The sequence below is a fragment of the Zonotrichia albicollis genome, chromosome 17 (assembly GCF_047830755.1).
Source record: "Zonotrichia albicollis isolate bZonAlb1 chromosome 17, bZonAlb1.hap1, whole genome shotgun sequence".
Taxonomy (NCBI): domain Eukaryota; kingdom Metazoa; phylum Chordata; class Aves; order Passeriformes; family Passerellidae; genus Zonotrichia; species Zonotrichia albicollis.
In genome coordinates this window covers 13,571,326-13,596,505 of record NC_133835.1, presented here as the reverse complement: position 1 = coordinate 13,596,505, position 25,180 = coordinate 13,571,326, and the positions used below count along the sequence as shown (strand labels likewise).

Below are 25,180 nucleotides of genomic sequence, written 5' to 3'. Positions count from 1 at the left end.
TGGGGGCAGGGAAAGGGAAGTCCTGGCACAGTCACTGAGGCGTGATGTGGGATGGGTGCCAGCAGTGGCTTTTTTAGTTTTGGAGTGCCACCTTTCTTTTAATTCTGCTAAAGCACCTGTCTGCAATGCGTGCACTTGTTAGTGGTGTTTGGAATCTGCTTTTACCACCCTCTTTTTGTGGTTCATGTGTTAAAGCACCGCTGTGGCTGTGAACTGGGGGAGCTCTCACCTCAAGCTTCCGTAGCTCTGGGGGCTTGAACTCACAGGGCAAGAGCAAAAAGTCACTTCTATAACACAAAACCATCCTGCCATTGGCACCCTGCTGCCTTTCCATATCCTGGGCATCCTCCTGAGGCCACGAGGTTGTTGGAGAAAGGAGGGCTGGGAAAAACTGAACTCATCCTGTTGAGGGAGGAAACCCTGGGGTGAAATTCAGTGTGCAAGGCCAGGCTGGATGGGCTTGGACAGCCTGCTCTGCTGGAAGGTGTCCCTGCCCATGCAATGAGGTGGTCCCTGAGCCCCTTCCAACCCAAAGCATTCCCTGACTCTGGGAACACCTTTCCTGTGGGACTCTGGGGCTCCTGCTGCTCATGCTGTGGGAGCTGAGACTGCCTGGAAAGCCGGAGGAGCTGCAGTGGAATCCTGCCCTGGGCTGCCTTATCGGGGCTGTGCAGCTCCTCACTGTGCCACAGCCCCGCTCTCACTGCTGCAAAAGAGGAAACAGGAGCACGGGCAGAGGGCTCACACTTCCCACTGCTCAACTGCGACAAGCTGCTGCAGGAAGACCAAGGAAAATCCCGCTTGACGCGGCGCTTTCTTCCTTCAGTCGCCAAAAGGGCTTTTCTTGGGTTTTATTCTGCCCTCCTTTCACCTCTGCTGTCTCAGATATTATCTCACATGAGCAGCTTGTCTGCAGGCTGCGAGTGCTGCTAGGGCAGAGCTGTCAGATGGACTGGGCTGAGGGGAGTTCCCCACACGGGCACGGCTCGAGGGTCCCCATCCCGCTGGTTCCTCTGGCTCTCTGTGCTGCTCCAGGTGCACAATGACAACCATGGATAAAATCCCCAGGAGCAGCACACCTGCAAAGGTAGGGCTGGGTTATGGGCAGGGAAGGGTTTGGTGTTTGAACTCAGTGGGATTCTTGGTGATGTTGGAGGAGCAGCGATGAGATCCCTCCAGTTCTGGCTCTTCATGGCCAGAGCGACACTGAGGGACTGGAGCTGTCAGGGCAGGGAATGGAGCTGGGAGTGAGCGGGAGAATTCCTGAGGAGTGGGAAGGGAATGGAGAATTCCTGAAGAGTGGGAAGGGAATGGAGAATTCCTGAGGAGTGGGAAGGGAATGGAGAATTCCTGAGGAATGGGAAGGGAATGGAGAATTCCTGAGGGGGCTGGGAAGGGAATGGAGAATTCCTGAGGAGTGGGAAGGGAATGGAGAATTCCTGAAGAGTGGGAAGGGGATGGAGAATTCCTGAGGAGCTGGGAAGGGAATGGAGAATTCCTGAGGAGCTGGGGAGGGAATGGAGAATTCCTGAGGGAGCTGGGAAGGGAATGGAGAATTCCTGAGGGAGCTGGGAAGGGAATGGAGAATTCCTGAGGAGTGGGAAGGGAATGGAGAATTCCTGAGGGAGCTGGGAAGGGAATGGAGAATTCCTGAGGGGCTGGGAAGGGAATGGAGAATTCCTGAGGAGCTGGGAAGGGAATGGAGAATCCCTGAGGAGTGGGAAGGGAATGGAGAATTCCTGAGGAGTGGGAAGGGAATGGAGAATTCCTGAGGGAGCTGGGAAGGGAATGGAGAATTCCTGAGGGGGCTGGGAAGGGAATGAAGAATTTCTGAGGAGCTGGGAAGGGAATGGAGAATTCCTGAGGAGTGGGAAGGGAATGGAGAATCCCTGAGGAGCTGGGGAGGGAATGGAGAATTCCTGAGGAGCTGGGAAGGGAATGGAGAATTCCTGAGGAGCTGGGAAGGGAATGGAGAATTCCTGAGGAGTGGGAAGGGAATGGAGAATTCCTGAGGGAGCTGGGAAGGGAATGGAGAATTCCTGAGGAGCTGGGAAGGGAATGGAGAATTCCTGAGGAGTGGGAAGGGAATGGAGAATTCCTGAGGGGCTGGGAAGGGAATGGAGAATCCCTGAGGAGTGGGAAGGGGCTCACCTGGAGCACAGGAGGATCCCCAGGGATCTTTTCCCTCTCTGGAGTTCCCTGCCAGGAGGGGACAGGGACAGGGACAGGGACAGGGACAGGGACAGGGACAGGGACAGGAACAGAGGGAACGGCCCCAGGGCAGCTCAGGGTGGGCACAACAGGAATTTCCCCATGGAAAGGGGGTCAGACAATGGAAATGTCCAGGGAGGGTTCTGTGCCCATCCTGGAGGTGTCCCAGGAACTCCTGGAGGTGGCACTCAGGGCTGGCACAAGGTGGGGATGGGCACAGCTGGCACTCAGAGGTCTCAGGGGTCTCTGCCAGCCTCATTCTGTCGCTCTGTGAAGTGTTTGGGGAGACAGACGGCTCTCCTGTACCTGATGTCCCCCTGTGCTTTTCATGGTGACAAAAGCACTGACTGGGAGAAACATCTTCTGGTGAGGATGCTGGATAAAGCAGAATTGAGCTGGAAATAAACACATTTGTGAAATTATAAAGATACAAAAGCAAGGTTCCACCTTACTGCTGTGCTGCAGTGACATTAGAGACACAGATCCTTTCTCTGCCAGCCCTGGTGCCCTCTTGCATGACAGAATTTCTTTCTGTTACATGCAAACCAGAAAACATTTTGAAACACTCTGTGTTCCTATTTTGAAAGACAGGACCCAGTGTATAAGGTTTGTTACATTTATTTCTGTATCCACATTCCACCTAGATTAATTCTCTATAGATCAGAGGCCCTGCTGCAGCTGTAAGGGCTGGAGAATGCTGAAATCTTGATTCAGAGTCAATGCCTTGCTGTCCTGCTGTCTGCAAGTCTAAAAAGTGACTGGAATTAGGATTTTCATTGTGAATTATGATCTCAGTGTTTACTGTAAACAAACTGCCTCCTGGAAATTTAATACAAAATGTGGTGAGGGGGAAAAGCTTAGTAGGAGCTCAGTGAGTCATTTTTTTTACACTCCAAATTTTCCATCAAGGCTTGTAAAGATTAGGGGGCAACTTTTCACATTGAGTCATCAGTAACTGAGGCAGGGTATTTTTCATATCTATATAGAACAATTTTCTATTTATACATATATTTCCAGTTCTCTAGAGTGGATTGTCAATAAATCAATGTAATGGTAGCAAACTGATTGCCTGTTCTGCTGTGAGCACTTTAGACACGGCCAGAGCCCACGCAGGCAACTTCAGCTGAGTAATAAAACACCAAAATTATTTCTGCAGCATCATTGATGAAAACTCTTTATAAGTCCCCTACCACCCGGGCAGTACTGATTGTTATAATACTTGAATGATATAAAAATACAATTTTTTTAAAATTTCTCTCTGGACTCCCTGAAGTGTCAGCAGCGCTGCTGTGACAGGAAATGCTCTGCAATGATCCCTGAGCCCCAGCTATTGCACCTGCAGGGGAAAGCCCCTGTGAGGAGCTCGGGGCGAGTTCAGCAGGGCTGTTGTTTGGTTTGGTTGTTGTTGTTGCGTCTCCAGGGGCAGCACAGGAAGCCTTGCAGCCCTGGCTGCAACCTCAAACCCCTCCGAGCTCCTGCAGGGCCATGGGAGAGCCTTTGGGTGGGCTCCAAGCGGGTCTGGAGTTTTTCTCTCCCGGTTCACATCTCCCCTCCTCACCCACAAACGCGGGCATGGGGGTGGCAGAGATTCTGTGCCCAGGTCAGAGCGAGCTCCCCTGCCCAGCCCTGGCACCTGGGGGAGCTGGGGAGGGCCCAGAGGAGGCTCCAGGATGGGCAGAGGGATGGGGCAGAGCTGGGATTGTTCACCTGCACAGGAGAAGCTCTGGGGTGAGCTCAGGGTGGCCTGGAGGGTCTGGAGGAGCTGCAGGAAAGATGGGAAGAGAGGATTGACAAGGGATGGCTTCAAATGGACACAGAATAGGTTTAGGTTGGATATTAGGAAAAAATCTTTCCCTGTGAGGGTGCTGAGCCCTGGCACAGGTGCCCAGAGCAGTGCCTGGATCCCTGGCAGTGCCCAAGGCCAGGCTGGAGCTCCCTGGGACAGTGGGAGGTGTCCCAGCATAGCAGGAATCCCCTCTGGGGTTCATTCATGGGAACATTTAATTGTATTTTAAAGCAGTTCTGTGGCCACAAGCTGTGGGTTTGTAACTGATGCCACCCCATCACTTCAAATGCTGGAGCACCTGAGAAACTCCAGGGCAGCAAATGAACGGCTCCTGATCAGCTGCATGAAGGGCTCAAACTGCTGCTCCTGATGTTTAAAACATAAAAAAGAAAGAAGAGAAAAACCACAAAGGCATTGAAATGGGCTGGTTTGTGCCAGGAATTCTTTCTCCTCTGGACAGCAGCTCCCACCCCAGAGGTGTAGATTTGGCTGATGAAGGTTTTCAATTCAGCATTTTCTATTCAAGATATTAAAGTCTTTTCTAGCTGCAGGACTGTGGCTTTGGGAGCCAGTGTCTAATTTAATCTTGAAGCTACTGTGGAAAGAGGAAGGAAGAGGCTTTTACCAGAGAAAAGCCAACGTGTACAAAGGCAAAACCAGTAAAAATGTGCCAACCCTCAAGACATCCTGAGTCCAAAGTGGTAAAACCTGTGCACCAGCATGACCGGGACTCAGCTGCTGCCAAGCAAATAGCAACCAGTAATAATTTTAAATAACATTATATCTTAATAATATTCAAGGATTTTTTTTAAAATAGTCTAAGAAAGAAAGCCCTTCAGCTGCAGGTCATGTTTGGCTTTTCTGCCTCTGCAGGGTGAGGTGGTTTTACAGGGGATTTATAACCACAAAGGGGATCTGTTCCGTTTTCTAAAGACTGGTTAGAAGTGTATCAAAACTCACAGCACTTTGAAGTTAAAAAAAAAATTTAAAAACCTAAACAAACAAACAAAAAGCAAAACACAACAAACCAGGAGTAAAAAAGGCTGCAGCAAAAACGCTTCCCGGTGCAGCGCGGGTTTTGTGTTAGAGCAGGGCAGGCTCTCCCCGCAGGGCAGCCTGTGTGTCCTGCACACCACCAGCTGCAGCCACAGCTCCCTGCAGACAATTCTGCCACGTAATGAGCTCCCCCCATTGCCAGCGCTGCTTTCCTGGGGCTCCCAGCGAGCAGGAGGAGGCAGAGGCTGAGCTTTGCCTCCCCAGGCTCCCAGGCAGAGCCTCCAGAGCTGCCTGAGCCGCCGGCAGGGCTGGGACACCCTCCTCATCCTCATCATCCTCATCATCATCCTCCTCCTGCTGCTGCTCAGGTGATGGACTAACAGGGACACACAGCAAAATGAAGGTCAGTGTGAGTGCTGGGCTCTTTTCTTTCTGCTGCAGTTGATTTAGTGACTTTCCTGATTCCTTTTGTAGAGGGCACAGGGTAAAATCTGCATCTGGTGGGGTCTCTTTGCAGTGTGTGTGTTCAGCTGATTTGCACATCACTAACTGAATTTATAAAATATAACCCAAATTAAGTTTCTCAAGAGTATCAGTGTGGCAGAGGAGGGTGAGGGCTTGCTCTGTGTGCATTGAGTAATGACAAGTTTATTAGAAATGATCATGAGTGACTCAGACTGGTCACTTCCACATTTTCTTGGGGAAAAAAATAAAAACGAGGTGAAGAGTTGAGCAGCGCATTACCTCAAAAGAGATGATGGTTTTGCATTGACTCCCAGAAAATGGGTAATGGAAATGTCTCAACAATTGAGGTCACTGTGTGATGAGGAAAAAGCCGAATAATTTCAGTCTGAGCTCCGTGAGCCTGGGAAAGCCTTTGCACTCGAGGGTGAGGACTGGCCACATCCTGCAGGGGAGGAAAGCAGCGCTCATTTTTGGGAAACACTCATTTTTGGGAAATACTCACTTTTGGGAAATACTCTTTTCTCCTGGTGTGTGGGGGGATGAGTGATGGACCAAACCCATTCTGCAGCCGATTGTGCCTGGGCTTTGTGCAGAGCAGGGCTGGGGCTGTGACAGGGGTGGCTCAGCTGGGCAGGCAGGCAGGGCTGGGCTGTCCCCATGTGTCCCCTGCTAATGACAGCCAGGGAGCAGAGCCCAGCTGCTGCCCGGGCCTGGGCACTCTCACCGGGGATTAGCCCAGCTGGAAACCCTCTCTGCCCGGGGAAACGTGACAATTTCAGCGATACTCACTCAGAAACCATCCACTCCTCCGTTTATTCAATGCATCTCACTCATCTCAGAAACACCACTTTGCAGGGCTGGGCAGAGCCAGAGGGCAGGGTCAGGACAAGAATTTGGGGGTGAGGACAAGAATTTGGGGGCTGCTCAGTGCAGCCAGGAAGATGCAGCTGTGGGAGTTGTGCTGCTGCTCCTTGGTGGATCAGAAATCCCCACCCTACCCTCAGCTCCCCATTGCTGCCACACCAAGGAAAAAGGGCACAGCATGCAGGGACAGCCCCCTGGCACCTCCAGCAGCAGGAATTCCTGAAAATTTCTATTTTTCAATGAAAAATGTGTCATTTGATCCTGCTGAGCTTCCTTGGGGATGTTTTGGCTGATTCACAGGAGGATGAGGATGCTGCTCTGAGGACACTTGTACTCAGCAGGACTTGCTGTAGAAGAAATAAACTACATTTGGACTGCAAATAGAAATAAAATAGACTACATTTAGAAATAAATGTAGTCAGGTGTAATTAAGATACGAAAAGGTTTAAAAAACCCCGAAGTGATTGGGTGTAAATGGGAAGAAGAAAGGTTTGAGGACGCACACCCCTGGAATGGGCAGTTTATTTTCCCTTGAGCAGGGGCATGAGAGCACTCCTGTAAAAATGCTCTGAGTGGGGTGAAATCCTGGCTGCAATTTCCCCTTCTGGGGATTTTAACACACACAGGATTTGATTGACTTCATTTGTGGAGAAAAGAGAGTCTGGGGGAAATTCGCAGAACTGCAGTTTGTAATTCCCACCTCTGCAGCAGTGCCCTGTGTGAAGCTGCAGGATTTGTAAGCTTCATTTTTTTAAGTGGTGCTTCTGTATTTGATCAAATTTAAAATTCAAAACCTGTGATCAGCACCTGCTTCCACCCCCACAAAATCAATTAAAGCAACAAAAGCAAGCCCTGATGTTCATTCCTCCTCAAAGCTCACACAAAACTTCTGCATGAGCTGAACATTTATTTTCCAAAATACACAAACAAAGCAAAGAAATGCAGAAAGACTTTCTGCAGGTCACAGGAAATGCTGTACATGCAGGAGGAGAATGATCTGAGCTTTTAAGGTAAATTTTCCTTTTTTTCTGTGGATGTTGATGTGAACTCTCTACAATGAACTGAGCAAAATTTCAGTGACTCAGAGTGGTCTGGGGTTTACAGGGAATTCTCAGGGAAGGCTGTTCCCAGCTCAGGGATGCTGGGGAATGTTTATTTCTGCAGCTTTGCTGGGAGGTGAAGAGATTAACTGGAAGCTGCTCTGTAAACATGTCAGAGGTGTCTCTGATGGATGAGCAGAACTGTTTAGCAAACACAGCCCTCTATCTCTTCCTCCTCAAATATTTTAAGTCCCGCTTTCCTGCAGTAAAAGAGCTCACTCGTATATTGATGTGTAACATGAGAAATATTTCAATCCACAAAAACTCCCAGGATTAAACTGGGAGTTTATTCTCAGTTTATAGAGAATAAACTCCCAGTTTATTTATATGATCTCAATAGGGGTTTTTAGGAAGCAAATTGAAGATAATAAATAAAAAATATCTCTTTTTTTAATCTGAAATGCTGTACCCATTCACACGGAATAATACAGGGTAGCAAATTGACATTTCCAAATACAAACTGAGTGGGATAGGGGCATAGAGAAATTATTTTGTGAGGCTTGTGGGCAAGATGCTGAAATTCTCACGTGCTGTACATCACTGTGTCCACCTGGATTTTTCTAGCAATGTTTGGATATATTTAATAATGATATTTTTTTCTGTTGCATGAAGATCAGGCTTGGGATAGGAGAGGCACCAGGAGATTTTAGTAACAGTGGGATGTTCCATCCTTAGCATAAATATCTATTGTGTACACAGAGCACAGATGTCGCTCTGAGGGTATAAAATTTTACATCATAGAACTGGGCACTGATCAGCTTTACTGCCCTTAATTACAGTTTCTCCATTAATAAACATGAGGGAGCAGCTTTCATCCCTGCTGCTCCCAGGGGCTGCCAGGGCTTTGTAGGGGAGCAGGGCTGGGTAAGGATCTGCCAACAACAAAGATGTGACCAGTCCGGTTTGGAGGGGAATTACTCTGCCCACATCTGAGCCACAACCCCACAATAAAGGAGATGCACTTGCAGCCAGATGAGAACTTTTGGGGTGAAGCTGCGCCAGGACCTGCACTGTCAATCCCCCAGTGTGGGACCCACCTGCCTTGCCCTGTGGGCTCTGGGGCTGCAGGGGACACTTTTGGATCTTTTCCAGGTCTGTGCCTGGTCAGCAGCTTTTGCAAACCCACCCAGTGAGAGCAGAGCCCCAGCACTGCCTCTCAAGGTGCTTTTTGTGGGGCTTTTCGATGTTCTCTGTCTTAGGAGAGGTTTTACAAGGCTGCTGGTGGGGATGGAGCAGCAAGCAAAGAAGGAAAATCACTTGGACCTCACCTGGGCTGCTTTAGTGCTTCTTACACGTTGGGGATTTAAGGACACAACACACAAAGCACCAGGGAACACTGCACAGCCAGATATCAGGGATATCAAGGTATCAGTATATCAGATATCAGGGAAATGCAGCTCCCAGTGCCCCAGCACAGCCTCTGCTTGCTGACATACTCTGCACCTTGCTGAAATACTCTACATTTTGCTGAAATACTGAAATACGACAGGGGATGGCAAAGATGTGCTCTCCAGATCCGCAGTATTGAGGGTTTGTCCTGAAACTTGGAATTTAATTTAATTAAGCCCTGCCTTAGCTGGAAAACCTTTAGGGTTTGTTTTTTGGGTTTAATTTCCTTGCTAATCTCTTCTTTTTAAGAGCTCCACGGACCCTGCTTGTGCATGGTCTGACAATCTCAGTTCAGTCATGTTCTAAAGACTGGAGTTTAGGGCTTCTCTCCATCACTTCTTTGGTCAAAGCCTTCATTTTCCCCTTCCATCTCTCTGGATGGGATATGAGATGATCCATGAACAGATCTGTTTGATAGCCAGGTCAGGTCTCCCAGAGTGCCCTATGATTTAATTGATTCATTAATAATCTCCTGCTTGCCTTGATTTGGGATGATTCTAGAGGTTCCTGGGTTTGTGTTGATCACAAATGTGAGCTCCAGAAATGCAAAATCTGAGCCACAGTGTCCAGGCCTCGGCCTGGCTCGGGCTGGGGGCTGCTGGCCCTGGGATATTTGCACATCTTCATTGGCCAAACCAAAGGATTGTGTGCTGTGCCTCCAGCAGGGACCCCTCTGATGGAAAGGTTTGGGTCTCTCGTTATAAAATGAGGCTCAGCAGCACCTTGAGGGTGCTGTTTCCACAGGAAAAGGGAAATGTCAATATTTAGATGCCTTTTAAAACCACAGTGTGAACCAAAGGTTTCTCTCAGCTCTGTGGGTGCACGTAGGAAGGGCAACCTTGCTGTGTGTGCCCCGCCAGGCTCACACCCTGAGCCCAACCTTGCTGTGTGTGCCCCACCAGGCTCACACCCTGAGCCCAACCTTGCTGTGTGTGCCCCGCCAGGCTCACACCCTGAGCCCAGCCTTGCTGTGTGGGCCCCACCAGGCTCACACCCTGAGCCCAGCCTTGCTGTGTGTGCCCCGCCAGGCTCACACCCTGAGCCCAGCCTTGCTGGCACTTCACCCTTTTCCTGTGTGTGCCTGGATGAGGCTCTTCATGTGGAAAAGGGGCAGAAGAAGAGGGCCTGTCCCTCAGGAGTGTGTCTGTGCAGCACCCAGACCGAGGAGCCAGCAGTGTTGATAAAGAACAGGAAAAGTTCTCTGTTCCCCTTTTTTTGAGAGAGCCTGTCCCTCAGGAGTGTGTCTATGCAGCACCCAGCCCAAGGAACAGCAGTGTTGTTGAATAACAGGAAAAGTTGGCTGATCTCCTTTTTTTGAGAGGGTCTGTCCCTCAGGAGTGTGTCTGTGCAGCACCCAGGAGCCAGCAGTGTTGATAAAGAACAGGAAAAGTTCCCTGTTCTCCTTTTTTTGAGAGGGTCTGTCCCTCAGGAGTGTGTCTGTGCAGTACCCAGCCCATGGAGCCAGCAGTGTTGATGGATAACAGGAAAAGTTGGCTGATCTCCTTTTTTTGAGAGGGTCTGTCCCTCAGGAGTCTGTCTGTGCAGCACCCAGCCCAAGGAGCCAGCAGTGTTGCTGAATAACAGGAAAAGTTGGCTGTTCTCCTTTTTTTGAGAGGGTCTGTCCCTCAGGAGTGTGTCTGTGCAGCACCCAGCAGTGTTGATAAAAAACAGGAAAAGTTGGCTGATCTCCTTTTTTTGAGAGGGTCTGTCCCTCAGGAGTGTGTCTGTGCAGCACCCAGCCCAAGGAGCCAGCAGTGTTGATGGAGAACAGGAAAAGTTGGCTTATCTCCTTTTTTTGAGAGGGTCTGTCCCTCAGGAGTGTGGCTGTGCAGCACCCAGGAGCCAGCAGTGTTGCTGAAAAACAGGAAAAGTTTGGTGTTCTCCATTTTTTGTCAGTGTGGAGCCCAGCCTGGCCCAGGGGGGGATTCCTGACTCCAACATTTGGCACTGTCCCCATCCAAAGGGACTCCCATGTTCCAGGCACGAGCCAGGCTGGAGCAGGAGGCCAAGGGGGCTGCTGTCCCCCCTGGCAGCTGCCCCTGTCCCACAAAAAGCCATTGTTCAGGAGATGCCTGCAGCCAACAGCAGGCCCTGGTCGCCAGCTGAGCTGACACATTTGAGTTCTTGTGCTGCAGCCTCAGGCCAGCTGCTGCCCCACAGCAAATGCTCTGCACAAAAATACAAGGCATCACGTTTCCTATTTGGGTGCTATCTCTCTGGACATTACTTGCACTTTCTGATAAGAAATTCGTGCTGAGGCACAGCCAGTGTCCCACTGACTGAGGAGCAGACAGTCCAAAGCTAAAAGCAAAATCTATCTTGTACTGAAAAAAACCTAAAAAATGACATCCACAGCTTTCTCTACCCTTTGCCAAAATGCCTCAGGTGACTAAAGCTACCTGCTGGCTCTGGCTGCCCCATCCCTGGAAGGCTGGGCAGGGCTTGGAGCAGCCTGGGACAGTGGAAGCTGTCCCTGCCATGGCAGGGGTAGGGTGAGATGATATTCAGGGTCCCTTCCCACCCAAATCATTCCATGATTCTGTGATCTTGCAATGAATAATTATGAGATGAAGAATTCACAGAATGACAATGGGAAAAACACCTATTTTTTATTCTGGGATCACAGAATAGATCCCTATTTTTTTATATAGGGATCACAGAATAGATGCCTATTTTTCATACAGGGATCACAGAATAGATCCCTGTTTTTTATACAAACCATTAGGGTTGAAAAGGACCTCTGGAGATCACCAAGTCCAGCCCCAGTGCCAAGGCAGGGTCACCTGGAGCAGGTGGCAGGAATGCATCCAGGTGGGTTTGGGTGTCTCCAGAGAGGCAGATCCACACCCTCCCTGGGCAGCTGTTCCAGGGCTCCCGTGGAAAGAGGTTCTTCCTCATTTTGAGGTGGAACTTCTTGTGTTTTAGCTTGCAAATTCAATATATGTAAGTCTAATACAATAAATCTAAATAATGATTAGCAGTGCTCTTTAAAGGCCTCAAGCAGGAAAAGGTGATGAAGAAACGTATCACAGTAATTTTATTATTATCTATTTCTTTATTGCACTGACCATAGCAGACACAAAGTATGGGAATAAATCACACGGATTCCGTTTTCTTCAAGGTGGAACAAGCCCATTCTTCATTCACATAACTCCTTTTAATACAGTTTTACAGAACTTCTGTGTGACTCCAACAGGTCAGGAGCTTTCTTGTTAATTACTTTATTGGTCATTAACAAGATGTTATCCTGTATTGACTGGTCACTCAAACCCTGGTGTGGACATGCAGGAAAAGTTGTTTGTGAGGGATAGTTTTCATTTTTCTATCTAATGGTGTAAAAACTGGTTGTTTTTCACCCAGGAATAGATTGTTATGTTAACCAACTGCTCACACCAGGATTGCTTTACTGGGAACTTGCACAGTGCCAGCTTGTCTTAGAGGAAATGACAGAGGCCAGAACAGCCTGATTTTCTCAAGCCTTTCTTGATGATTTTCCTGCCTTACTGCAACAACAAAGTGCCACACTTAACTGTGATGGCAAAGATGTGCTCTCCAGCTCCACAGTACTGAGGGTTTGTCCTGAAAGTTGGCATTTAATGAAGCCCTGCCTTAGCTGGAAAACCTTTAGGGTTTGTTTTTTGGGGTTTATTTCCTTTTTAATCTCTTTTGAAGAGCTCCACTGACCGTGCTTGATGATTTTCCAGCTCAGTGCTGGAGAGAGGCTGTTCAATGTGCAGAGGGGTGGGTGAATCAAACTGAGCCCCGGGTGGGGAAAGGATCCCAGCAGGGTGGGAACAGCAGGGTGGAAGTGAGGCCTGGCATGGGTATGACAGAGTGACAGAGTGACAGAGTGACACTGTGTGTGTGCTCGTGTCCCCAGCACTGCCTGGCCAAGGCTCTCTACGACAACAAGGCGGAGTGCTCGGACGAGCTGGCGTTCCGCAGAGGGGACATCGTGACGGTGCTGGAGCAGCACGTGGCGGGCAGCCAGGGCTGGTGGCACTGCTCCCTGCACGGCCACCACGGGCTGGCCCCTGCCAACCGCCTGCAGCTCCTGCCGCCCTGCCCGGAGCCGCCAGCCGCACACGGCATCTACCAGGTGCCCTCCGTGCCCTCTGTGCCAACAATGCCCACGGTGCCCACGGTGCCCTCGGCCACCTACGAGAAGATGGAGGGCTGGGTCCAGCCCCAGCTCGTGTACCAGGTGCCAGCTCTGGCAGCACAGCTGCTCAGCGAGAGGACCAAGCGCTCCACGCACCAGGTGAGCTCTGAAAAACCCAGATGTCGTTGTTAAAACAATGGCTGGGAGCAGGGAAATAAGGAAGCCTGGGATTTTCACTGGGGTTTGCAGCAGAGGAATGATGGTTTTTAGGAAATTCCCATCAATTCATAGCATGGGTTAAGAAATGCTGCTCAGCAAGAGGACCAAGCACTCCACACACCAGATGAGCTCTGAAAAACCAGATGTTGTCGTTAAAATAATGGCTGGGAGAGGGAAATAAGGAAGCCTGGGATTTTCAGTGGGGTTTGCAGCTAAGGGATGGATAGTGTTTAGGAAATTCCCATCAATTTATGAATGCTCAGCAAGAGGACCAAGCACTCCACACACCAGGTGAGCTCTGAAAAACCCAGATGTTGTTGTTAAAACAATGGCTGGGAGCAGGGAAATAAGGAAGCCCAGGATTTTCAGTGGAGTTTGCAGCAGAGGAATGGATGGTGTTTAGGAAATTCCCATGAATTTATAGCATGGGTTAAGAAATGCTGCTCAGCAAGAGGACCATGCGCTCCACACACGCTCTAAAAAACCCAGATTTTTTACATTTTAAACATTTACATTTTAAACAATGGCTGGGAGCAGGGAAATAAGGAAGCCTGGGATTTTCCGTGGAGTTTGCAGCAGAGGAATGATGGTTTTTAGGAAATTTCCATCAGTTTATAGCTGCTCAGTGAGAAGACCAAGCACTCCACACACCAGGTGAGCTCTGAAAACTCAGATGTTTTGTTAAAACAATGGCTGGGAGCAGGGAAATAAGGAAACCCAGGATTTTCACTGGGGTTTGCAGCAGAGGAGTGGATGCTGTTTAGGAAACTCCCATCAGTTTATAGTATGGGGTGAGAAACCCTGCTCAGAGAGAGGACCAAGCGCTCCACGCACCAGGTGAGCTCTGGAATAACCTGGTGTTGGTGTTAAAACAATGGCTGGGAGCAGGGAAATAAGGAAACCTGGGATTTTCAGTGGGGTTTGCAGCAGAGGAATGACGGTTTTTAGGAAATTCCCATCAATTCATAGCATGGGTTAAGAAATGCTGCTCAGCAAGAGGACCAAGCACTCCACACACCAGATGAGCTCTGAAAACCCAGATATTGTTGTTAAAATAATGGCTGGGAGGGGGGAAATAAGGAAGCCTGGGATTTTCAGTGGAGTTTGCAGCTAAGGGATGGATAGTGTTTAGGAAATTCCCATCAATTTATGAATGCTCAGCAAGAGGACCAAGCACTCCACACACCAGGTGAGCTCTGAAAAACCCAGATGTTTTGTTAAAACAATGGCTGGGAGCAGGGAAATAAGGAAGCCCGGGATTTTCAGTGGAGTTTGCAGCAGAAGAATGGATGGTGTTTAGGAAATACCCATCAGTTTATAGCATGGGGTGAGAAATGCTGCTCTGGGTGACAGATTCTCTACGTTCTGTGCTCCCTCACCTTTCTGACAGTTTAAAACAGCTGTAAAACAGGGCAGGAAGTAAAGAATATACCATTTGTTTGGGAGGATCTATAAATTATTTACAAAGTTAAAATAACAAGACACAGAACTTTCTCCAGCAGCCATCCAGAGCCCTCTGGGCACATGTGGAGCCTTTACATCCATCTGTACAGAAATATGATTCATAATTTTTAAAAAATCACTCTGTGGTGTGTGATTGCTGCGTTTGCTCTGGGTTTCACTGTCTCCAGCAGCCCAGCAAGCTCAGAATGCTGCTGCCTGTCTCTTGTGCTGTCATTTGCACCAAGCAGCAGCCCCTGCAGACACACACAAGGACACAAAGTTTTGTGCCCTCAGTTTCTCTCCCAGCCCATTTTTGCTGCTGCTGAGATGTTGACCAAGGTGTACAGGAGGAGAGCTGCCACCAGTTCCCCCAGTTATAGAGGAGAACAAACTGGTTTTCCAGGGTTTCATTACAGCTCCAAGGCCTGGCTCTTCTTTCTCCCAGTCTGACTTTCAAACATACATGGAACAAGCAATTTGATTACATCTCACTGGTTTTTACCATCAAAACCTTGTGCTTTTTTCAGGAAAAAATGGGTGGGGAATGTTTCATAATGAAAGGGAAATAGAGCAGGTGGGGACAGAGTTTGAGTGTGAGGTTTTGTTCAGTTCTGTGAGCTCTCCAGCCCTCGGTGGCTCTTTATCCTGTATATGGAAATCACATTTGAAATTCTAATTGAGAAAGGAAAAGGAAGAAGGCTCAGCTATATGGTGTTTTAGGCTGATTTAATGATGGTTTGATTTATGGGGCTCATTGAGTCCCCTTTGCCTCCTGCTGTGGGGAAGGCCAGTGATGGAAACCTCCTTGCTGCTTCCTGCTGGGTGCCAGCTGGGGGCTGGAAAACAACAAACTCAGGGCATCCCTGGTGACCAGAACCTCCTTTTCAGCTGCACTGCACAACCACAGCTCAAACCCAAACTGAGTACAGCTACACGAGGCTCTTCTGCACTTGCTGTCGTTGATTTCTCCACATTCCTGACCCTCAAGGAGCCTTTGGCAAACTGTATCAGAGATTGGCATCCATTTTGCATGTTGTGCCAGCAAATCAGGTGGAAAATGTCATCTATTCATTATGTGGATGAATGGTCTGGCAGAGCAGCTCCTGGGCTCTCCCTGCCTCATTTCATGAATTTGTCCAGCTACGCTGTGCCTGGTCTGAGAATGACAAAGAACAGAGAATGACAAAGAATGAAGAATGAAAAAGAATGAAGAATGAAAAAGAAACGTCCCATTTGATGGTTATCCAGAAGCTGAGAGTGGGGCTGCCTGTGGCACAGTGTCCCAGCTGTCCCCACACCAGCTGCACCCCGGTGGTCACGGGCTGTCCCCAGGGCAGGGGAGCTCAGGGAGCACAGAACAATCCAGACCATCCCACAGAGATCCTGTGGCACAGCTGGCAAAGCTCCTGCCATACTCAGCTGTGCTCTGAGCAGCTGGGAAAAGCCACTGTGAGTCTTTGAGGGAGCTGACTGAAGCAGTGAAACAAGAATGAATCCCTCAGAGCCTGGGTGTGTTCACCCCACAGAGAAACCTCCTTGCTCCTGCCTCACACCCAGGGCACCTTCTGCTTCTACTGCCACTGACAGGGCTGCCAAAAGTGCCAACATGTGACATCCAGTGAGTTTCCTTCCTGCTGGATTCTCAGATTTGTCCATCTGGAAGCAGACCTGGCCTAAGGATGGTTTTTACGCTTTCCCTCAGGGAAGCTGTGCCTCTGTGAGGAAGATGCTCGAATTCAGGCACAGGCTGCCCAGGATTCCCCATCCCTGCAGGAGTTCCAGGCCACACTGGAGGGGGATTGGAGCAGCCTGGGATGGTGGGAGATGTCCCTGTCCTTTGCAGGAGGTGGAAGAGATGGTCCTGCAGATCCCTCCCAACCCAAAGCATTTTGTGGCTCTGTGATTCTCTATCACAGCACTCAGGATTTGTGCTCACTCCTCATTCCCTGCTCCCACATGAGAGCTGAACCAGGCAGAGTGAAGCTGCACTCTTCTTCCTCTCCCATATTTCCCCTACATTTACCTGCTGCAGGATTTGCACGATGGGAATCACTCCTTCCAGTTTAAAACCAGTTTCACATTTCCTGTAACATCTCACCCCAGCAGTGTTTCTGGAGGTCAGTGCTTTGCTGAGGGCAGCCAGGCTCAAGGCAGGCTGGATGAACAAAATTCCATCTTTTGGTGGTTGATTCTAAAAAAGAAAAGTCCTAACCCAGCATTCATATTTTGTGACATTAATTGTCATGGCTGCTCAAATTATGTTTTAATCAATCTGACTGCAAAGATACAATTCCCTGTTTATGGAGCTGGACAAGACATCAAGGTTTAATCCTTCCAAATGAGTCATTTGTTCATAACTACAGAATAATGCTCAGCCTGCATTTTTCTGCTGCTCTGACATTAAATTGGCTTGACCCAATGACTGTGGCCTTGGAGAAGTTGAAATTTCCCCACTTCCTTTTTTAAGTGGTTCTGCTTTTGGGCAGTTTAAAGCTTTAAGTGATAACTGCAGCTGGATTTTCTCCAAATCTTTTCTGCCCTGTGGTTAGTAAGGCAGATTGTCTTTGTGCCAGGTCAGATCTTATCTAAAATGTACCAGAAATGCTGCTAAACGAGAATTATTTGAGAATAAACATGCTATTGCCTGTGAGGTCAGTTCCTGTGTCTCACTTTCAGTGAAGAGCTGAAGGTTTTTATCACTTCAGAGTGATTACTCTTAAGTGGATTTTTGTGATTAAATCAGTGGATTTTTCAGCTGAATGACTTTTCAAAGCTTCTTGCTGATGCAGTTTTTTTTAAATTACTATTATTATTATTATTATTGTTGTTGTTGTTGTTATTATTATTATTATTATTATTATTATTATTATTACTATTATTATTATTATTATTTGATACTACAATTATTAATATCATTAATATTGTTATTATTACTATTTTTTCTCCCCTCCAAGCACCTGTTCACCCTGCCCAGAGCCTGCAGGGCCTCAGCCCCCAACATCAGGGCTGAGGTGTACGATGTCCCCTCCTCGCAGCCCCGAGGGTCCCCGCTGCCACAGGTGAGTCCTGGCCCTGCAGCTCCCACCCTGGAGCACCTCAGAGCACATCTGCAGCTCAGTTCTACTCTCACCCTCTTAGCTTTTTGTCAAAATGGGTAGAAAATCATCTTTTTTTAGCTCAAAACCTCAGTTCTCCAGTTTCTTGGACATTTAGAGGAATGTGTCTTAAATCTGGTGCGTTTCTAATAAACATTTCCAATTTTTCTCTCAGTAAGGCATTTCCCCATGGATTCTGAGGCAGAGAGGTTGACACTGATACAGAAAATTCAGTAAGACATCAGTAGTGTCACTCTCTCTACCTCGGAATTATAATAGAAAAAATGGAAGTGTACTAGAAATGCACGAGATTGAAGCCACGTTGCTCTCTAAATTTCTAAGAAACTCAGGAGAACTGAGGTTTTGAGCTAAATATAGATTATTTTCTTCCCAATTTTACAGAAAGCAAATGGGGTGTCAGTAGAATTGAGCTGTCACCCTCTCTGCCTTGGAACCCATGAGGAAATGTGGTGCTGTCATTTGCTGGGGGTGATTTGGGGGTGTTCAGAGAAGAGTCACGGGCTCACGTCCACAAGAAATTAAATGTCACCCCCCCACCCTCCTCCTGGGAAAAACACACCCTGGATTTGGTCACACCACTGTGACGTGTCCTGTTACACAATCCTGTCCCTGCTGCTGTCCCACTGCCCTGGGCTCAGTGAATGTCACATGTCACCCTGGTTTTTTAAGATTTTCTAAACTTAAGATTTAAGATTTTCTAAACCTTCTGATGGTTACATTCTTGTAACGAGCTTTCTCACACACTTTATGTAAATAACTCATTGTTTTGCATTCTTTTATGGAGCAGGAGAAATCTGATGGACTGTTGGTTTGTCCAGTGTCATTGGAGAGGTGGCACTGTCACCCTCCAATCCACTGCCGCTTTTGGAAATCTATTAATGTTGGGGTGCAGGCTTGAGCCCATCATTATCCACAGATTCCCTGGGTGATCCCTGCTCAGACCCAACCCACTCATGTCTGGCCCAAAGCCTTTGATCCCACTCAGGGCCCCGGTGGGCTCTAAAAGGATTAAAATAAATAATTGATTTTCCCTTTGAGCAGAGTGGTGCCACTCCCCCCAGCACAAGGAAGGGCTCCGTGCTGGGCAGATCCACTGAGAGCTTCCAGGCAGAGCAGAAGCAGCTTTACAAGATCCCATCCAAGGCAGAAAGAGGAGGAGCTGGCAGCCAGGACTCACCAGCAGGCAGTGTAAGTAAGGCTTGGTGGGCACACAATAATCTGTCACTCCTGCCTTGGAGCAGGGACAGCTTTCCCATCTCTTCCCCACCGTTTTTTACACAACAAATGGTCCTGAATGCCCCTTTTCCAGCTTAGACTCCAGCTGTACACATATATATGTATCAAGCAAAAATTAAATTTATTGAAGGTGTTTGAGTAGAGTCAGTGATGTCTGTTGGTGATTTATTGCTTGAAAGGGTGTGCATGTGAGTCAGGAAAAATCAAGTGTCTACAGATGTCACTGGCTATGGATTCTGCTGTGGGATCTAATCTCCTGTGCTCCAAATATTTTACCTTTTATACATGCAGCTTGTGCATGTTAGAAAATAAAAAATACAGGCAGCCTTTCCATGGTGCTGCTCCATTGACATCAGTGGAACTGCACACATTTGTGTGCCCTGAGAATTCAGTTCTGTTTCTCATTCTTGTTTCTGAAGATGGTTTATGAACCCTGTGTGCTCTGTTGCAGTTATATGATGTCCCTCCCAAAAGAGAGCTCGATGACTCAGAAAATAAATCTCAGAGGAAGTTCTGGGGCCATTACAACACCTTGCCAAACCCTCGGAAGTCCGAATGGATTTACGATATCCCAGTTTCCCCTGAAAATTCGGGATTCAAACCCAGCCCTCCTGGGCAGGCTGGGGAGAAGCGGGTGCTGTATGACATTCCCCCAGCCAGGTACAAGGCTCCAGCTGAAGGCAAGGCTGGGAACCCACAGCTGTACGACATTCCACCGCCGGCACAGCGGAAATTAACGCTTCCAGAAATCCCCCTGTACGACGTCCCACCCTCACGGGACGCGCTCCTCCTGCCACACAACGGCAGCTCCGAGCTGCCCCCGAGGCTCCTGGCTGCCAAGGCTGACGGCCAGATCTCTGAGGAGAACGTTTATGATATTCCCAAAGGTTTGCCCAGTGCCGGGCACTCCAAGAAAGAGGTGGAAAACAACAGTGACCAAGCACACGGTGCTTCTCCACAGCTCTCCATGGATGCCAAGTCGGAAAATGACAGTTTGTGTGTCTCCAGTGCGGACAGCAGAAGCAGCACTCTCTCCTCATCCTCCAGCTCTTCTGCTGAGTCGTTTTCTAGGCTGTCACCATCACCAGAGCCTGTCCAAGAGATCAAACTGGAGCTGGAAGCGGCCATCGAGACCCTGACCCGGCTGCAGCACGGCGTGTCCAGCTCCATCGCCAGTTTAATGATCTTCGTGAGCAGCAAGTGGAGGTTGCAGGAGCACCTGGAGAAAAGCCTGGAGGAGATCCACAGAGCTGTGGACCACATAAAGGTGTCACTGGGAGAGTTCCTGGCCTTTGCTCAAGCCCTGAAGGGAAACGCCTCCAGCCTCACGGATAGCAACCTGCAGGCCAGAATTAAAAAGCAGCTGGAAATCCTCATGAACTCCTACAAAATATTGACAGAAACGAGGGAAGCTCTCAACAGCTGCAGCTGGGCCCTGGAGGCTTTGGTGCTCAAGAAGCCCCAGAGCAACCCTGACGACCTGGATCGCTTCGTTATGGTGGCCAGGACAATTCCAGATGACATCAAGAGGTTTGTGTCCATCATCATCGCCAACGGGAAGCTGCTCTTCAGGAGGAACGAGAAGGAGCAAGAAAAGAAGCAACCAAAAGTGAACCCAGAATGCAAAATGGCAAAACAGATCCCAGTGCCAAGAAGAGTAGAGATTGAGTCACTGCAGAGAAATGCTCCTGAGAAACCCAGCCAAAGCCAGGTCCCTGTGCAGAAACCAGAGGAGAACTGCAGTGAGGATTGTGATTATGTCCAGTTACAGGTCAGTGACACCGGGGTTCCCTCTCTGAACTCCTCACCCTCTGCAGATGTTGGGCTGTTCACTAGCAGCACTATTTTACTTTGCAGTAAAATAGTTTGCACTACATCCCCCTTTCCAGATTTACACAGATCCAGGATTTTGGGACAGTGCTGGATGGCACGTGTACAATGAGCAGTAATTTTAATCAACAGAGGAAATCAAACATTTTTATCATTCCTGCCAGCTTGAATTCATTTGGGAAGTAGGTTTCATTGGAAGTTAGCAATACCTTACTTCTCTTTTTTCTCTTCCTGCCACTACATTGTGTTTGGCACGACAAGAGATGTTCCTTCCTAACTTGGATGGAAATCCCATTTACATAGAAATTAAACTCTGTGAATTATCTTTTGGAACAATTCTGGATGACTGTAAGAATCTCCTCAGAATCACTAAAGTATCTACTAAGAATATCTCCCTTAGTTTCCCAAAGAAATGCTGTTTGTCCTTAAAATTTAGGGAACGTTACATTGAAATGTTTTGTTGATGTTGGTTTCAGTCTCAGATCTTGCAGGATCATTTTTAGGAGGAAAAAACCTACAGCTCCTTCCCCCATTTCTATTTGCAACATGAAGGCTGCAGAGCAAGTAGTTGTTTCCCCATGAAATAAGAGAAAACCACATTTATATTTAAATACTTTATGTAGTTGTTTCAACTTTGCTTTCATTTTAATTTGCAACAGGCACAGAAAGTCATTTCAGGTAAAGAAGTAGCAAAGAAGAGTACAGAGTCAAACCCAAAGGTATTTCTGACTTTGAAAATATTATTTATGAGGGCTGTTAGTCTCTGATTTCTGTGCTTGCTAAAACTCAGGGTAATTTGCATTCAGACATGCACCTCTACACAGAGTCCTATCTGCTTCTCAGAGATCATTTTCCCAGAATTACTGCTGAAAACCTGTGAAGAGCACTTATTTTCCACTCCAGTTTAAAGTCATACAGTTTATTTTATTGCCTTTCAGCATCATTTGAGATAAGGCTGTGAGAATCAGTATTTCAAAGTATCTTATCATGCACTGGCACTAAACTGACTCTTGTTTTGTGCATTTTAATCATTCATAACCCCAATTAAGTCCATTAAAGATCAATGTTTTGTATTATTTGAAAGCTTCAAGGCCAGACTGTGTAAAGGACTGATGTTTAGCTGCAGCACTTTGTGTGCTATCCAATATTAAAACTGTATTTAGGGGAAAAAGGCAATCAGGAGAATTTCCAACACTTTATGGAAAGAGAAATTACTGTAAGGGCTCCAAGGTGTGACGATTTGGAGACCACAAAAACTCAGGGTAGAGCAACCAAAGAAACAAGCAGCGTGTGACACCAGGCTGAACCTATTTCTGTTTTAACCCTTCCTCCAGGTTTTGCCATGTGCAAAAAAGACTGAAAATGGCAGCAGGCAGGAGCCTGGCAGGAGAATGCCCCTCCCCGAGCACTGCAGGCTGTGCTTCGCCGCCCTGCACAAGGCCCTGGGCGTGTTCAGCGCCAGCCTCAGCAGCCAGCAGCCCCCCGAAATCTTCATCTCCCACAGCAAGCTCATCATCATGGTGGGCCAGAGGCTGGTGGATTCCCTGTGCCAGGAGAGCCAGGACAGGGAGGCCCGCAGCGACATCCTGCACAGCAGCAGCCGCTTCTGCAGCCTGCTCAAGAACCTGGCCCTGGCCACCAAAAACGCCGCCCTGAAATTCCCCAACGCCGAGGCCAGCAGGGAGCTGAGGGAGCAGGCCGAGCAGCTGGCCCAGTACACACAGCAGTTCAGGGCCATGATGGACTGAGGGGCCACTGCTGCTCCTGGGATACACCCTGAGCTCCACCGGGGACTCCCTGGGTGCTGGTGAAAATCCCCCCACTCAGAATTGAGTTCCCTGGGTGCTGGTTCAGGTGCAGATTCCCACTCTGAACTCCTACCAGGAACTCCCTGGGTGCTGGTGCTGGTGCAAGTCCCCACCCTGAGCTCCACCGGGGACTCCCTGGGTGCTGGTGAAGATCCCCCCACTCAGAATTCCCACTGGGAGTTCTCTGGGTGCTGGTTCAGGTGCAGATCCCCACTCTGAACTCCCACCAGGAACTCCCTGGGTGCTGGTTCAGGTGCAGATCCCTACCCTGAGCTCCACCAGGAACTCCCTGGGTGCTGGTGAAGATCCCCCCACTCAGAATTCCCTCCAAGAATTCCCTGGGTACCAATACAGGTGAAGATCCTCACACTCAGAATCCCCACTAGGAATTCCCTGGTTCAGGTGCACATCCCCTCACTCAGAACTCCCACAAGGAATTCCCTGGATGCTGGTTCTGGTGAAGATCCCCCCACTCAGAATTCCCACTGGGAGTTCCCTGGGTGCTGGTTCAGGTGCAGATCCCCACCCTGAGCTCCCACCAGGAACTCCCTGGGTGCTGGTGAAGATGCCTACACTCAGAATTCCCTCCAAGAATTCCCTGGGTGCTGGTTCAGGTGAAGATCCTCACACTCAGAATCCCCACCAGGAATTCCCTGGTTCAGGTGCACATCCCCTCACTCAGAACTCCCACAAGGAATTCCCTGGATGCTGGTTCTGGTGAAGATCCCCTCACTCAGAATTCCCACTGGGAGTTCCCTGGGTGCTGGTTCAGGTGCAGATCCCCACTCTGAACTCCCACCAGGAACTCCCTGGGTGCTGGTTCAGGTGCAGATCCCCACTCTGAACTCCCACCAGGAACTCCCTGGGTGCTGGTTCAGGTGCAGGTCCCCACTCTGAACTCCCACCAGGAACTCCCTGGGTGCTGGTGAAGATCCTCACTCAGAACTCTCACCAGGAATTCCCTGCGTGCACTGGTAGCAGGTGATGATCCTCCCACTCAGAATTCCCTCTAGAAATTCCCTGGTAGCAAGAGAACATCTGCTCTCTCAGAATTTCCTCCAGGAACTCCCTGGTAGCAGGTGAACATCCCCTCACTCATAATTCCCACCAGGAATTCACTGCGTGCCAGTGCAGGTGAAGATCCCCACTCAGAATTCCTACTAGGAATTCCCTGGTAGCAGATGAAGATTCCCCACTTAGAATTCCCACCAGGAACTCCCTGGTATCAGGTGAAGATCCCCTCATTCAGAATTCCCACCAGGAATTTCCTGGGTGCCAGGGCAGGTAAAGATCTCCCCACACTCAGAATTCCCTCCAAGAACTCCCTGGTCGCAGGTGAACATCCCCCGACTCAGAATTCCCATCAAGAATTCCCTCAGTGCCACTGCAGTTGAAGATCCCCACAGCAGCTAATGCAGAATTAAATCTGCACTTTCTTGTCCACTATTCACATCCTGCCTGGAAATGTCATTGTCACAGCAGCCAGGTGGGAATGCTTGCTGTGTATTGGAGCAAAAATTGCTGATTATTGGACTGATTTCTTAATTTTTGTTCTCTATGTATGTCTGATAAATGTATTTTCAATTGTTTTTTCTATTCCTGTAAAGTGTCTTTAAATGTAGCTGCACAATGTTCTGTAACTTATGATATCCCAATAGCGATTGTTTCCTGAGGACTTTACTCAAAGGTTTTAATTACAGGGTTGTTTTGTTGTTTTTTTTAAACAGCTGCAAAGCTAATTTTTTGTTTTAACAAATGTAACACAGTACAAAGTCTGGTGAATAGGAAATGCACCAGGCTGGAACCTGAGCACAGAGGGAAACTTTGGGAGAAGCCCTGACTCTGATAAATCCTCAGGGAGCACACCATCCTGTCACAATCCGGAGCTCAGAGCACTTATCCAGCTGAGAAAAACCCATTTATTTCTAAATAAATAATCACTAAAGGTGCAGAGGCTTTGGGCAGCTGGACAGGAGATGTTGTTCCCTGCTGGGGGCTCCAGCCCAGCTCTCAGAGCCTCGGCCTGTGCAGCTTTTAAATTTTATCCCTTAATTTGCTGGACATAAAAATTTCAGGGTGTGACAAAGACGCTGCGGTATCTCGCGGCTACACCCGCGCTAATTGTAGTTCTAATTAATTTATTTTACGGCTGCTGGGTGTCCGCCCTCACAAGGGACAATCACGGTGTGAGCAGCCCCGAGGACCCGCTGTCCCCTCAGCATGGTTCTCCTTGTCCTCCCCCCCTGTTTTCGAGTGATTTATCGCCGACATGGGTCACTATATCGCGACATCGCACTCGGGGCAGCGCTCGCACCCCACAGGGAGTTCCTGTGGGTTAAACTCGCTCCGGTACCGCGCTGACAGCCCTGAGGGCGGGACGCGCCTCCTCAGCGCCCCCGCCAGCCCGCACCGCGCCGGGAGCGCCTGGTTTGGCCGGAAATCCTCCCGAAATGGTTGTCCCGGGGGATTTCCTCATAAAAATAAAGGATAAACCTGCGGAAAAGGGGCGGGAAGGGCACTGGGAACACCGCCCCTCCCCCCCGCGCTAAGTTGGTACGTTCCGCACACCCCCGGTCCCGGCACGATGGGCTCGCCCGCCTCGCCCCGCCCAGGCA

The 25,180-nt window shown here is 48.8% G+C and overlaps 1 protein-coding gene across 2 annotated transcripts; it reads left to right on the top strand.

Annotated features, from left to right (window-relative positions):
* Positions 1-745: 745 nt before the first annotated feature.
* Positions 746-23,389, top strand: CASS4 (Cas scaffold protein family member 4). Of its 2 annotated transcripts, none has more exons than XM_074553782.1 (6): positions 746-1,087; positions 12,692-13,072; positions 17,530-17,634; positions 18,733-18,879; positions 19,379-20,698; positions 22,092-23,389. In XM_074553782.1, the coding sequence occupies exons 1-6, from the start codon at positions 1,043-1,045 to the stop codon at positions 22,503-22,505; spliced, it is 2,412 nt and encodes an 803-aa protein (XP_074409883.1). In that variant the 5' UTR covers positions 746-1,042; the 3' UTR covers positions 22,506-23,389. The 2 variants fall into 2 exon arrangements, with proteins under 2 accessions (XP_074409883.1, XP_074409884.1); XM_074553783.1 differs by lacking the exon at positions 746-1,087 and adding an exon at positions 5,084-5,396.
* Positions 23,390-25,180: the final 1,791 nt, after the last annotated feature.